Source organism: Galdieria sulphuraria (genome assembly GCF_000341285.1).
Source record: "Galdieria sulphuraria unplaced genomic scaffold scaf_26, whole genome shotgun sequence".
NCBI classification, from domain to species: Eukaryota; Rhodophyta; class Bangiophyceae; order Galdieriales; family Galdieriaceae; genus Galdieria; species Galdieria sulphuraria.
The window spans coordinates 86,410-100,799 of NW_005178449.1; the positions used below are offsets into that span (position 1 = coordinate 86,410).

General features: G+C 37.7%; 6 protein-coding genes across 7 annotated transcripts; 5 read left to right on the forward strand and 1 right to left on the reverse strand.

Moving 5' to 3' along the window:
* Positions 1–46: 46 nt before the first annotated feature.
* Positions 47–2,181, reverse strand: Gasu_33030 (uncharacterized protein). Its single transcript, XM_005705758.1, has 4 exons — positions 1,010–2,181; positions 855–961; positions 594–805; positions 47–542 (listed from the first exon to the last, which is right to left on the reverse strand). Exons 1-4 carry the CDS (start codon positions 2,157–2,159, stop codon positions 182–184), a joined length of 1,830 nt encoding a protein of 609 aa, XP_005705815.1. The 5' UTR covers positions 2,160–2,181; the 3' UTR covers positions 47–181.
* A 160-nt stretch (positions 2,182–2,341) lies between these two features.
* Positions 2,342–3,562, forward strand: Gasu_33040 (hypothetical protein). 2 transcript variants are annotated; one of them, XM_005705760.1, is made up of 1 exon: positions 2,342–3,562. In XM_005705760.1, the coding sequence occupies exon 1, from the start codon at positions 2,394–2,396 to the stop codon at positions 2,874–2,876; it is 483 nt and encodes a 160-aa protein (XP_005705817.1). In that variant the 5' UTR covers positions 2,342–2,393; the 3' UTR covers positions 2,877–3,562. The 2 variants fall into 2 exon arrangements, with proteins under 2 accessions (XP_005705817.1, XP_005705816.1); XM_005705759.1 differs by having other exon boundaries at positions 2,342–3,302.
* Positions 3,563–4,151: 589 nt separating this feature from the next.
* On the forward strand, positions 4,152–6,197 carry Gasu_33050 (uncharacterized protein). Its single transcript, XM_005705761.1, has 3 exons — positions 4,152–4,515; positions 4,566–4,730; positions 4,778–6,197. Exons 1-3 carry the CDS (start codon positions 4,294–4,296, stop codon positions 5,630–5,632), a joined length of 1,242 nt encoding a protein of 413 aa, XP_005705818.1. The 5' UTR covers positions 4,152–4,293; the 3' UTR covers positions 5,633–6,197.
* Positions 6,198–9,661: 3,464 nt separating this feature from the next.
* On the forward strand, positions 9,662–10,852 carry Gasu_33060 (MFS transporter, SP family, sugar:H+ symporter). The gene is made up of 2 exons (XM_005705762.1): positions 9,662–10,144; positions 10,194–10,852. The coding sequence occupies exons 1-2, from the start codon at positions 9,795–9,797 to the stop codon at positions 10,804–10,806; spliced, it is 963 nt and encodes a 320-aa protein (XP_005705819.1). The 5' UTR covers positions 9,662–9,794; the 3' UTR covers positions 10,807–10,852.
* Positions 10,853–10,861: 9 nt separating this feature from the next.
* Gasu_33070 (MFS transporter, SP family, sugar:H+ symporter) lies at positions 10,862–11,612 on the forward strand. Its single transcript, XM_005705763.1, has one exon. The coding sequence runs from the start codon at positions 10,880–10,882 to the stop codon at positions 11,459–11,461; it is 582 nt and encodes a 193-aa protein (XP_005705820.1). The 5' UTR covers positions 10,862–10,879; the 3' UTR covers positions 11,462–11,612.
* Positions 11,613–12,541: 929 nt separating this feature from the next.
* Positions 12,542–14,361, forward strand: Gasu_33080 (MFS transporter, SP family, sugar:H+ symporter). Its single transcript, XM_005705764.1, has 2 exons — positions 12,542–12,978; positions 13,023–14,361. The coding sequence occupies exons 1-2, from the start codon at positions 12,578–12,580 to the stop codon at positions 14,290–14,292; spliced, it is 1,671 nt and encodes a 556-aa protein (XP_005705821.1). The 5' UTR covers positions 12,542–12,577; the 3' UTR covers positions 14,293–14,361.
* The last annotated feature ends 29 nt before the right edge of the window (positions 14,362–14,390 follow it).

Below are 14,390 nucleotides of genomic sequence, written 5' to 3' on the forward strand. Positions count from 1 at the left end.
GAGAAAAATACAAATGTACAAAAAAGGATGTTCAAGTTCACATGAAATCCAAAACTAGGCTGTTATTCATGAAATCATTTTACTAGTTGTGTTCCTCTAATCGACAGAGCTTATATAACAAAAAATAATACATATTTTCATTTCAAAAATATATACAAATGAAATAGTCTCTGTTTCACTCTTAATGAAAAACTTTTTTCCATCCCTTAGCCTTCTTCTTGACTAACCTTCGTAACGAAACATCATCATTTTGAACTTGATATTCCATGTCAAGACTTCTATCAGCAGCAATGCGCTTACTCGAAGGCGAGTTTACATTATGCTGTTCTATATTTTTTCCTGTTTCTCGTCGAAGAGTCGTAATTTCCTTTTGTAACTGTGACATTTCCAACGCCATTGTATTATTCTGCCGCTTTGACGTTTGCAACATCTGAGAAACGTTTCGCATGCGTTGCCGCTCTCTTTCCAACTCACTTTGTGACTCGGCGTATTTCACTTTCATTGAAACCAGTTCTTGTATTAGCTGTCCTACTGTAAATGGCCTAAATAACAACAATCAAGCATCATTCGCAGGCTGTCATCAAGTTACTTACCCATCATACTTTCCATTTGTATCATTCTTCTCAAGCAGAGGCGTAACATTAACATTCACAGGGGAGTCATTCATTTTAGAATAAGAGTATTTATCCAGGGACTCAAGTTTCTCTTTCAACTCACGATTCTCCTCTTTCAACCGATAATTCTCTTCATATAACGATGTTGTCGAAGACGCCTTTTTCTTGCTATCATCTGTTGATACATTTTTCTGCAAATAATAATAAACATAGCAAAATTAAAAAGGATCAACTACCTACCTCTCTCATCGAATTCAGCTCCTGTTGAAGCTTTCGACGCTGTTCTTCAACAACTGAAAGCTTATTCCTCTCTTGAAACAACATTGAGGTAAGTTGCTGAAGTTCCTCTTTGTCTACAATTTAAGAAGAAGGTACTTTTACGGGACAAAACTTACCTTGATAGGATAGTTTGTTCAATCTCATCTGTTCATCTTTACGCTTCAATTCTTCTTCCATAGCTTTTGAACGATCTCTTTCCTTGCGAAGTTGTTCTTTTAAAATATTTACATCATTCATTTGGCTTTCTCCTGAATACGACAACTGCGAAAAACTCCTTTGCAATACAGATGAATCAGACACTTCTTGAGAACTCGGTGATATATTTGTATTAAAGCTATCGTTCCTTCCTTGTGGAGTTCGCCTTTGTTCATTTGCCTCGGCATTCACCTTATTCCTAAGTGAACCAAATAAAGAACTCGCTCTTGAAGAACTTCTAGTCTGGGGACTCTTAGAAGTTTCTCCTTCTATTGCGACTTTGTCTTGTGTAGATGATACCCTCTCATCATTTGCTGACTGTCGAGAAGAACTATTCGAAAGATGCTTCATAGATTCGGTTGGAGATACTTTCGAATTCGCAGTTTTCGAGAACAAGCTAAATCTTCTTTCGTCTGAAGAAGTAAACAGCCTTGGCAGGACTGGTAAAGACCTTTCTCCGTGTAAGTTAGGAGAGGGGGTTTCAACTGGGGTGCTACTTGAGAGTGGAGACGAAGCATCACTAGCCATAGTTGAATAAGACTGCGTAGAGCTTCGACCTAAACTCCTTGGTGACGAAGTACCGTCGGTATCTGCACGCAAACCACTGGTCGTCATTCGAAGGGAAAGCTTCAGCTCCGTGCCTCGAAAGGAGTTGGAAGAAGAGCCTTTTAAAAGCAACTCAAGTTCTCTGGAGCTAACTTCACCGCTGATGGCTGCGACAGAAGCGATGTCTATTTCAGCACGCCCGACTGACACTTTGTTCCCTGCTTTTACCAAGTGAACTTCTACAACTAGTTTCTTCGGTTCCAAATAAGTTTCACTCCCTGAAGCCTTTTCAAAGAGGGTTATTTGCATACTGAGTTTCTCGTTCCAAACGCCATTGTTACTAGGTCTACTTGACACTGATTTCCCGCCCTTTGACACAGTGACACTAACTGGAGCACTTTCTCTTTTGATAGCTAAATATTCCATCAACCCTTGTAACCTTTTAAGTTCAAACTCCACAAGGTATTTATGTGGAGTAGAACCCATACGTTGCAAACTCTTTGACGCCTTTTCAAATACGTTCATTGTTCAATGCTCAATACCACATATATACAAATACAAAAAACCGCATGGATTTGTAATGACATCCATGCACGTGCGAACTTGTTTCTTAAAGAATGAAAAGATACACTTGTCACTTTCCACAATATTCTCAAGGCAACATTTTGATTATTTCATCTTGGCAATAAATGATCCGCTTCTCTGTATCGTTCCCTTGATATAGCTCGTTTTTCGATTCACTGTCCTTGTTTTACAGGAATGGCATCTTTTGCAAGTGGTTCGATACCATCTGAAAGCTATGACGAGGACCCTGAAAGTCCTTCACTTGCAACTGTGGAAAGTGATTCAGAAGCTTTATTTTCAATAGATAATTCAAAAAAGAGTAAAAACGTCGCTTCCAGTTCCGTTTCGCCGGAAGTTCAAGCCCTTCTCCGTGGCAAAAGGGACTTGGAGGCAAAGCTGAAAAAGGTGGAGATACAAATATATGAACTGGAAACATCCTACTTGGAAGAGTCTTGGCATTTTGGAAACGTTGTTCGCGGTTGGGACAACGTTTTAAAGTACCGTGGTGACTCAGAGAACAGTCAAAGACCAACCCGCAAGTTAAGACAGTCGGATAGGATTTTTTCGTCTTCTAGTCTTTCGAGTCCAGATAACGTGAATAAGCAGGGTAATGGGCTGTTTTCCAAAAAGGCAAGGGTAGAACCCAAGACACCGAGCAGTTTTGGAGAGAGTCCTTGAGTACTTTACTTGTCAGACTTTCGAGTCGTCTGCTATTATACTGAAGAGCACCTCAAGAGGAATATTTCGTAAGGAGTTAATTGGACGTATATTTATGAGAGATGGCTACGAAAAATTTCCTTTTTATGTAGTACGGCTTAGCCTAGAATATTTTCTAGTGATGTTTTCTTTATGACCCCAAAGTGGTATCCTTTCAACACCCAGAAAGTTTGTTTAACGTCCTTTCGGTAAAACTTGTTAAAGAAAAGCCATCATCATATGAGATGCAAAAATTGTGAAGTACATTAGCGGCTATTTCACTTGTTGTTTGAAAGAAAATTTGCGAAACTATTAAAAAGTGGAATTTACTTTCTTACTGAAAGTCCTTATGGTCTCGTCATCATTATTTTCTTGTTTAACTTGTGGTCGATGATTTTCGAGAAATCACATTGTTTCGCCTTATAATGGCAGTTTGCTTATAGTAAGTAGAGCCTGCAATAGAAACCAATCTTAGAGTGAATAGACTGTTTTACAAAGTTTCCTGTAATGAGAAGAGTAGTGATCAAACGAGTGAAACATGCAAGTTCTGATGCAATGAACCCTCAAATAAGACTTTAGCAAGTTGAGCTGACACGATTGTTGAAGAAGATTACGATGAGATAATTTTCATTTTGCTTAAGGACCGAAAGCGGCAATTTCTTATTCATTTGTGCTTGAACTTGCGATTGAAAATGGTTCCAAACACGATTCTCTGTGATGAGTCGGAATAATAGAACTTTGAAAATTCGCTTTGTGGAGCAGTTTCTGATCGTTTTCATGAGTCGGAAAGAAGAATCAGTCGATGTCGGCCTGTAATTTATTGAAAACAATGAAAATAGTGTACGAATTTAGACAATACAGTAAAAACAAGACCAACAAACAGCTTGATATAATATATATGTATATATATATGCGTGTGTGTTATTCTCTTTTGAATAGAAATATATTAAAGATAGTTTCAATGTGCATGACAAGTTCAAGCAAATTTCATGCTACTTCTCAACCATGATATCTTTGGACTGGGGTATCTCTAAACCTGCAACTCTTCGAAAAGTAAGAGAGTTGTAGGTGATATTCCCTATCAACGGTGGGAACTTGCTTTCTTGCATAGGACTAAGTGTTGCCCAAAAAGATATACTTCCGAGTAGTCATCATGTGCATGGAAAGTTAATGGAAGAAGGCTGGACTCTTTCTGAATATATTGATCATACTCCGAGTAAATAGAATATTATAATTAGCTGGCAAGTCAAACAATTATTGTCGTTTCCATTATCAACCCAACTTTTAATTAAATACGATAAATCATTGGCGGGTTAACCGGATTGCTGAATAATTTGAAGTTTTTGGTACGAAGCAGCTTCTGAAAACTTTTGCTCGAAGAACTTTGAAAAGAATCAGTATGAGCTGGGAAGACAACAACTGTGAGCTATTTGCTTTAAGAAGCTCATTAGAAGCCCAAGCAGGTAGTCTAGCTAACCTCGCTGTACGACTCAGAACAGCTGAGTACAACATCGAAAAACAACTCTGTGCCAATAAAGGTTTGAAAAGCGCACTTGTAAAGCTAGCTTCCAGAGAAGCTGTGACCAGAAGTCAAGTTTATGGCGCTCTAGAACGAATTGAGGTAGGCAACATTGAAGGGAAATAGACTCCTACTGAGAATACAAATGAAAGACAGACGTCGCAGACTTGCGGTCAGAAAGAAATTCCACTTACAATATAGAATCGGGAAAGAATAGTGAAAATTATTATTCAAAAAGAAGTCAATATGTTTGTACAGAGTGTCAAGCGCTGTCTAGAAAACTGGAAGCGATAGAAACCAGATTAGAAACCCTCACAGTAAGACATAACTTTGAAATTTTTCCCTTGATATTGACATTCCTCAGCAACAATTACAACTGCAGTCAGTTCAATCTAAGTTCAAGCCTACCTCTGAGCTTTCAATGAGAGAAAATGCTAAGCACAATCTTAATGGAGAACATGTCTGTTCGGTAACTACTGAGCATGCTGTGGAACCTCTTACAAGAAAAGTCGATAAGGATGCTAGTAATTTTGAGAACAATATTCGGAGGTTTTCACAAACAGAGGGCACTGAAGAAAATGAAAATGTCTGCTCGTCTACCTACATTTTAAGTATATTGGAAGCTGTCACCAGACAAGAAGATATCTCTCCGAATGAGTTTTATTGTCAACTGAATTTTTATTTAAAGAAAATCTTCCTGTCAACAATTTGTGGTAGAAATGTCTCCGCTAGGCTAATTTTTGACTTGGGACGGTGTTTCCTTCGCATAGAAAGCAGTAAAGCCTTTAAGAAGCTCGAATCAAGCAAAAAGAAACAGTTGAATCTTCTTTTGAAGGACATATTTGTTCATTTTGATTCGATTTTCTCGGAAATGAAGAAGAACCTTCATAAAGAGACAAAGCAAGATAAGGCTTCTATACTACCCGCTGAAACGAATGACTCTGACCACTGTAGTACATCAACTTTTGAAGCTCTATGTGCTGAGAAACAGAATGATTATCCATTACAACAGATCTTTGACGAGTCTGGTTTTTTCAATGCGGAAGATGATTTCAATCCAACGCAGAACAGAACTGCTAAGTTCAAAGATATCACACAAAACAAGAAAGTGGTCAATTTGTTTGAAGAAAAAGAGAATTTGAAAACCATTGCATTGGATGATAGTACAGATTTAGAATGGAAAGAGTGCTTTCGGAGCATGAATGAAAATCCGTTCTAAGACATCATTCACTTTACTAGCATAATTTGTTGCTGTTAACAGAGAGACCCATATGCAGAGATGAACTCTGCTTATTCTCGAATATTAACACAGATAGATAGATGTTGTTGACGGTCTTCATTGTATAAAACACAATTTTTATTATGAGAAGGAAATAGTAGATTGTAATTCCATTCTAATGAAGAGGACGTTGGCAACCCCTTCAGCTAGAGAGTAATTCATGTTTGGGACGACGAACCATCCGAGAGGACGGTTTGTTACTATGCTACTTAGCCTCTCATGAGAACTTGAAGCAATGATTCTACAGTCACAAAGAGATAAATTAATTCATAAGTGGGGACTAAACGTGAGTATCTCAAATCTAGTATGTAATAACAAGGATGAGAACAAGAGTTTGAACGCTTGGCTACTGAGGACAGCTTTGAAGAACTCCGAATCTCTGAGCTTTTATTCTTTTAGAAAATTTTTTTCATATTATTAACCCATATATTTATAGTTATCATAAAAGGGACTACTCCTTTGTCACATCTGTATGATTGATAGAAAGAAAAACCTCGGTAAGTTTCACAAGATAGAGTGTAGTTGTTTCTGCAAGGATGTTTTGTCTTATTGGGAATCTCGCTGAGTTTCAATATGAGAGACAAGAAAGACTATGTCGCTACCTCTGAGCCACTGGGTTATCCTTTTCTGGTGTATTTTTTTGGATTCTAAACGAATATATTTCTTAGGTCATCTGCAGAGTGGTTGGACTGTGGCTGTCTTTCGGTCAAAGAATGTTGCTTGTTCATTTTATCGAAACTTCTTGTGATGTGGATACGGCGTACATATGCCGCATCGAGAAGTTTGATCTTTGAACGAATGAAATTGTATGATTGAGTTTTGATGTGACAGCTTTAGCATAGCCCAAAGAAAAGCTTCAGAGAGTCAAAAAGACATTGTATTTTTATTTTTATACAAGGACCTTTGCGACCAGTGCTTAACCGTTCCAAATTGATTTAGTCGGAAATGTATTAATCTAGAAGGTGTTTGTCGGAACCGCAGCTTCTTGTCTTTGACTTTCTTCAATTATCTTATCTGTTGAAAAACAAGGAGTCAGAAGCTCTCTGTGGAATGCTTTTGAGAAAATTGTTTTTAAAATCCCTGCAAAGATTCAGATAGCTAGCTTTAAATCAAGCAGTTTGCAAACTTGAAGAGTTGTGGGATTGACTGCGTATTGCAAAGTGCATATATATATATATATATATATATATATATATGGAAATGTGTGATCGCAAATGAAGGAATATTATAGCAAAGTGAATTCTTATATCAAAAGAGAGAGAGTCGTATATGAAGTTTTAAGAGTTAGATCAGCATGTATACTTAACTGTCTCGAACTTGTCCAGTTATTAAACTGTTATATATGTATTATAAAGAATTGTTTCAAGTTCGCTTAGAAATTCCTTTGTCACAAGTAATATTCAAATTAAAAAGTCAACTAGAAAGGCCAGGAAATTTGAAATTACTTTATCGAGTTTCATCTTTTGAAAAAGACCCTAAAGTATTTACATTTTTCATTGCCTGTTTTACTAGCAAGGTTTCTATGTGTGGAATTCGTGAGTGTTCAGAGCAGTTACCCTAGTGTTCTATTATATTAAGTCTTCTGGAAATTGTCAAAGGAATTATTTATTCACTGAGTTTCTGGCAGAAAACTAGCATGATGGATAGTAGCGCCTAGAATTACTTGAGGAATCTTGGAAACTGCTCGGTAGTATTATGCAATGGAATCCTTGTTTGGCTTTGCTTCGTTGGTTTTTACCTGGGTTCTATTCTAAATAAAAGATGGAAGAGGCTCTTGTATCCATGTATCGAGTTACAATTAATTTTGCCATATGGTAGGACATGCACATGTAGCAACTTTTTATGTACATTATTAGTACGAATCTGGGTTCTGTTTACTTTTGTTCTGAAGTATTCCAAATATCTCCGATGGATGGACCATTCTAAAAAAAGGCACCCTCTCTTAACATGATTCCCTCGTATTCTATTTCCGGAACTTGCCTCTTTTTCGACTAAGATCTCTGTCGATGAAAAAGTTTATACATGAGATACTTGCTTTTGTTATTCTTTTGGGTTCATGAACTTTTGCTAATTTGGCAATTATTCGGAATTGTTTCTTATTTATCTTCGAACTAATGGCGTTACATTGGAGTACTCGTTATGCTATCCAGGTATTCCATCCCTTATTTGGTCATCAGAATGTTGGATGCTACTCGCTTGATTAGATATTTGTGCTTTTCTTTGAGTCTTCTCCTCTCTGTGTTTCCTAAATCTTTCTTTTGGTTTTAAAAAGAAATCTACGCAGTCTGTTGCGGATCAATGTGGCTGTTACAATGATAATAACTAAATTAGAGTTTATACTACAAAGGATATTCTCAGTGATAAATAGAATGTAGTTTGGACATGTCTTCGGAATGAAAAATTTTCTCGTCTGCCAACAATAGATTAAAATGGAACTATGTTCGCTGCAATGTCGAGTTTTATTCTAACAAGTGTATGTTTCTTGCATTTGCTACGTTGAAAAAGATTTTGTTCCTGGATGCATTGGTCACAACACGTAAAAGTCATTCTTGCATTGTATCAAACTTAAAACGAGCATCATGAAGAATTCAGAATAAGACCTTCGTGTTCGGATGTTTGCATTTCTACTTTTGGGCACAATGCCAGCACTCCTTGATAATTATATTAAAGTCTGAGATACAAATATACATACATACATAAGATAAAGCAGCTTATTCCTTTGTGAACTATTTCGAATGAGAGTTTTCCGGTCTCAATTGTTTGAAACATCTTCAAGTAGCGAAAGGCCTAGAAAAATTGTATTCAGGTATCAGTAGCTTGCATAACGAATCTAGCATGCTTTTGGCAACGAAAAAAGGAGTTTAAGGATATTATTTAGCAGGTAGGAATTCGACTTACAAATGATGCTTCGATGCATCGCAAACAATACATTTTTTATTGCAAAATTGTTTCAATCTTAAAAAATTGGTTACGTTTGGCTCCTTCGAGTCCACAGAAACTCTTCATAACCATTGATAGATTGCTCATTCTACCTAGAAAGCTGACAAAAACACTTTTTTGTCATCCAAGAGGTGATTGACTCAATGTTTACTTCTCTGTATCAACGATGGTTCAAATGCTTTGCTTGATAATTAGCCTACATGACATCATAAAAGATAACGCCGTTTTAACTAGCTACAGTTTCAGTAATTTGAACTCGTTTGCTATTTATCTATTTTTTCTTTGGTTGTATCTGGATGCTATCATTTGGACTACTGTTGTTTGAGCTTAACCGTTATAAACGTTTATAAATATTCATGGGTACATGGCCTGTTGCCTTACTTTACCTGTCTCAACTTACTCTTTCCTTGCGTCAGATCACTGTTTCTTACGAAAATCTTGACGTAGACAGTGCTATTAGATTTACCTAGAATTCATTTCTTGCCTCTCATTCTTAATAATGTGCATTCATTGCTGGCGCAGTGTCGAATCTGTAGACTCGGCATGGAAAATAGTTATGCTGTGAAATTTTTTATGGCAATAGACATTAGATTATTTTAATGTGAAATTCTAAATACAGTAGTTACAATTCTCTTGTCACTCCAACGAAAAGAAAGAGAAAGAAAAAGAAGGGCATCGAAATCGTTCTCATCGTTGATTATATGACTATGCCATAGCATGCTATGAAAAGATTCTTTGAAGACTAGGAAAATGCCTAATACAGCTGACTTGGGATGGACCCGAGCTCTTCCATCGATCCTATCTTTTCACAACAAGGGCTACTCTAAACGACCCCTCTTCACTTCTTACGCTCTTGATTCTAACTAGAGAATAGAAGTGATATGATAATGAGGTTGTGGGCAACGGAAACGGAATAGCTAAATTTGAATCTAAAGAAGTCTATCCTTCGTAAATTCTCAGCGAATAGTGGCCTGAGAAATCTGTCTGGTTTGCTCCATTGGTCATAGTAATGTCCCCTGGACCTTCTCTGATTTCTTGGATTGTGAGGCAACTTGGATTTGTTTAAATGAGGGAAACGCAGTTTCTAAAAAATTATTTTATTCTCTTCGTTGTTTAAGTTGAATTCGCAAATAGCACCGTCAGAATCTTATAGAAAAGAGATATGACGTCTTCTTTAAAGTCTTCTACCATAAACAATGATATCGAAGAGACAATGGATATGCAAGAGCTTTCTAAGAGTCATGAATCTTTGGAGATGATGGATAAGGAACTACGCCGTCTGGAAGAAGAAAGTATTAATAAGCCGTTCGGTCTATTCATTTGGAAAAATCCAAAGGTTTTCACTGCAGTGTTAGCATGCTTTGCAAGCACTGGTGGATTACTGTATGGTATAGACCTTACTCTTATCAGTGGAGCCAATCTTTACTTCCCCCAAGACCTACATTTGTCTAGCGGACAGGAATCACAAGTTGTTAGTTTTATGCCGTTAGGAGGCGTCTTGGGAGCCTTGATGTAAGTCTTCTTTTTGGCATAGAATATCATTTCTGAGCCTTTTAAAAAGGATTTATTTGTTGAATGAGTCTCTTGGAAGAAAACCAACTATTATGATAGCGGCAGCATTTTATACGGTAGGAGGAATATTGGAGGCAGCATCGCAATCCTATGGCATGCTTATTAGCGCTAGACTCATTGTGGGAATCGGAGTAGGCATTGAATTGGGCTCTGTCCCTATGTACATTGCTGAGTGTTCTACGAAACGATGGAGAGGTGGTTTGGTATCCCTCTACCAACTTATGATCAACTTTGGAATGCTACTTGGCTATGCAGATTCTGCTATTTTTCATGGAGTTTCAGGGAATTGGAGATACATGCTGGGGTCTTGCTGCCTTTTCTCTATTATTTTACTAATAGGAATGATATTTTTCCCAGAAAGCCCAAGATGGCTCATGAGACGAGGAAGAAAAATAGACTCATACCTTACCTGGAAAAAGATTCGTGGTTTCGAGGATAGAGAGGAGAAGGAAGAATTTTTCTACATGGAAGAAGTTGTTACGGAGGAACGAGACGAAGCTGCGAGAAGAGTTGTTTGGAAAGACTTTCTTACAAAGCCTCGTTGTAGAAGAGCAGCTGTTGTGTCCTTGGTTTATATGATTCTCACCCAATTTAGGAATTAGCTCCATAAGCTATTACATGAGCACTTTAATGGAAAAATCTGGACTGTCTCCAAATAATGCTTTGTATACCAGTATGGGCCCAGGATTTGTTTACTTTGGAGCCACAATTCCTGCTGTATTTCTTATGGATGCCTGGGGAAGAAGAGCTGTGATTCTTACCCTTTTACCCGGTATTGTGATAGGGGACTTCATTACAGGATTTTCATTCCTTGCAACGAAGACTTCAGTGAAGGAAGGAATATATGTTTGGGGTATCTGTACTTATTACCTTTTCTGGGGCTCATGGGGCCCTGCCCAATGGGTGATAACATCGGAAGTCTTTCCCACTTACCTGAGGAGTCACGGGGTCATGTTGAATGGAGTGGTCAATATGCTGTCCAATTTCGCTACTGCTTATCCATTTACCAGAATGTTGAGCGCCTTGACTCCAACTGGTCTCTTTTGTGGTTTCTACGCCGGCATCTGTGTATTGCTTTGGATTTTCTCTTTTCTGTTTGTTCCTGAGACGAAAGGAAAGACCTTGGAAGAAATTAATATAATCTACAGTAGATCTCATTGGGATGTTTGTCGTGAGAATTTTCGAAATGGCATTGAAGCATTTGAAAATATCATTCATGGCAAATGGAGCAAGGTTTGGATTTATCAACGAGGATAATGTGTCCAAAACTTGTCATAGAAGATAGATGAATGTTTGTTCTGTTGATTGCATAAACTGTGATTCGCTTGTCAGTGATCTAGTTCATAAGGAAACAAAATAAAAAAGTGACAGAACATTGATGATCTTTCACAAGAATAGATATTTTTATTCGTGGGTATATTTATATATCGTTTCAATAAGAATTCTAATAGAGCACTCTTCAGGTTGACGAAAAGATGCACAAGAAGCTATTTCGAGTACAACTAAGAAGGCTAGCGTCATTTACCATCTCAAAGTTATTTGTTCCTGAACGTCGTTTTAACTCTATATCCAACAACGAACCGACGGTCTGGGGTGTAACCTACGGTGAACTTTACAATCACGAAGAAATTTGAGAAAAAGAGTTGGATAATGAGAACCTGATTGTTTAAAGAGATGCCAATCACTTATGCCTAAGATGAAGGGAAAGCACTATGCTTTCACTCTGATTGTTAGTCGTTAGTCAATGTTATGATCATCAGAATTTTTATACTCCTTTATGTAAAGTCTTATTTTCTTGTGTAGCTGACTTGAAAAGTGGTTTGTTATTGGCTGGAAGAGATCCTGCTGGAGTTAAGGCTCATTATTAAGTAACTAGTAAAGATAATGCTGCTTAGTTTGCCTCTAAACCAAAGGCGATAGAGGACGTTTGTGATAATGTGGCAGCAGTTATTTCAGGTATAATTGTAGAAGGACACAGAGATCTTGAACGATATTTTTTGTTTATGAGATATTGCAAACCCATGTCCTAAAATGATCGGTGGACGCCAGTTTCTTGAGTTGATTATCAGCATGTACCTGACGTTTTGTACTATCTTGTAAGACTTGTTTGATGTCGAAAGTTCCTGTTTGAGTATTTGTCTCAGGAGGTCTGGGCTCTTTACTGATAGCCTCCATTGCCACTCGTGAAGAAATCCGAGCTGTGCATTTTGTCCAGAGGTAATGATAGAAATATCCAATGGACAATTGAATCAGGCCTGAGCAACAAACGCCTTGCTCTTTCCGTTGAAGAGAAATTGTAATGAGGAGAAATTACGCAAATGAAAGATGTTAAAATAAGACTACGCCAAGATTTTTGTTTGAAAATTTACAAATATGGAAGTACAACAAGCAACAGAAACAAGTGAGATTTTTTCGCATGAACAACCTTCTCAAGATAAAGACAAGTTCGATGAAACTGAAGCTCATATCATTGATGCAGGCGTTTATTTTGAGGCCGATGATGCTAAATTCAAAGAAGAGTTAGAGCAGTTAGAAAGGGAGTTGATGCAAAGTGGAAAGAAGCCGTATTTTGCAGCAAGATTCTTCAAAGAGCCTAAAAAATTCATTTGGTTCTTGGCCTCTTTGGCCAGTATTGGCGGCTTTCTTTTTGGAGTAGACCAAAGTCTTATTAGTGGAGCATCCCTATATATCCCTTCAGATCTGCATATTGATAGCTCTAGGATGTCCATGATTGTTGGTTTTACACCTTTGGGGGCTATATTTGGTGCACTTATGTAAGTGTTATTTTAGATACATATACTTACGTTAATATTTGCAGAATCATGCCAACAAATGATCTCTTCGGAAGAAAATATGCTATTGTCATTGCTTCTATACTGTTTACAGTGGGAGCCATATTAGAAGCGGATGCACATTCCTTTGGAGTATTGCTACCTGGAAGAATGATACTTGGTTCTGCTCTAGGTCTATTGTCTGGAACAGTTCCCGCTTATATTGCTGAAAATTGTGCTGTTCGATGGAGAGGTGGATTAGTATCTCTATATCAATGCATGGTTGCCTTTGGCGTTATGTGTGGTTATATTATTGCCGCTATTTTTGATGGAGTTTCTGGAAATTGGCGTTGGATGCTTGGAAGCTCCTTGTTATTCTCAACAATATTATTCTTTGGAATGTTTACCTTACCCGAGAGTACAAGATGGCTTATGAGGAAGGGTCGTAAACTTGATTCATTTCTAGTTTGGAAACATGCGCGAGGCTTTGACACATACGAAGAACGAAAGGAATTCTTTGTTATGGAGAGAGTTGTCCTTTATGAACTTGAACAAGCAAGAAACCGACTTGTATTGCTCGATTTTCTAAGACGGCCTAGATGTCTTAGAGCCCTCATTGTTGCAGTTATTTATCAACTTGGAGGTCAGCAGATGTCAGGAGTGAACTCCATTGAATACTATCAAGCCTCTTTGATGGAAGAAACTGGATTAACTGCACAGAAGGCAGTTAACTCTAGTCTTATAGGAGGCGGTGTGATGTTTTTGTCAACTATTCCTGCAATCTATTTGATGGATCGATTAGGAAGAAGGTCATTGACGCTGACACTGATTCCTGGTGTCTGCATTGGCTTATTTATCACAGGTTTTTCTTTCCAAGCCACAGCATTGGGAGTTCGACTGGGTATTTATCTTTGGGGAATGATAACTTATACTATCTTCTGGTCATCTGGTCTTGGTCCTGGTCCTTGGGTTTTTGCTTCCGAAGTTTATCCTACTTATCTTCGTAGTTATGGAGTGAGTATTGCGGCACTTTGTGATTGGACGGGCACTTTCATTACAACGTACCCTTTTAAACAAATGTCTGAAGCGATGACATCCACAGGAGTGTTTGCAGGTTTCTACTGTGGTATCGTCATTTTAGTCGGCATACTTTTGTTATTATTTATGCCAGAAACAAAAAATTTGACGCTGGAAGAGATAAACGAAGTTTTTGAGAGGCCCGCAATGGAAACTATGAAGATCAATTGGAGAAGTACCAAGGAAACTTGGCATCATTTACTACATTTCCAATTCGATCAGGTCTGGAAGCTCTCTTAAGGAGTACTTTCAAGATATTAGCTTTAGTTTTTAGTTGTGTGCTGTCTTATTAAATGATTTGTTGTTTGCAAAGGAAAGATGGTGGATGGCAGCCATCT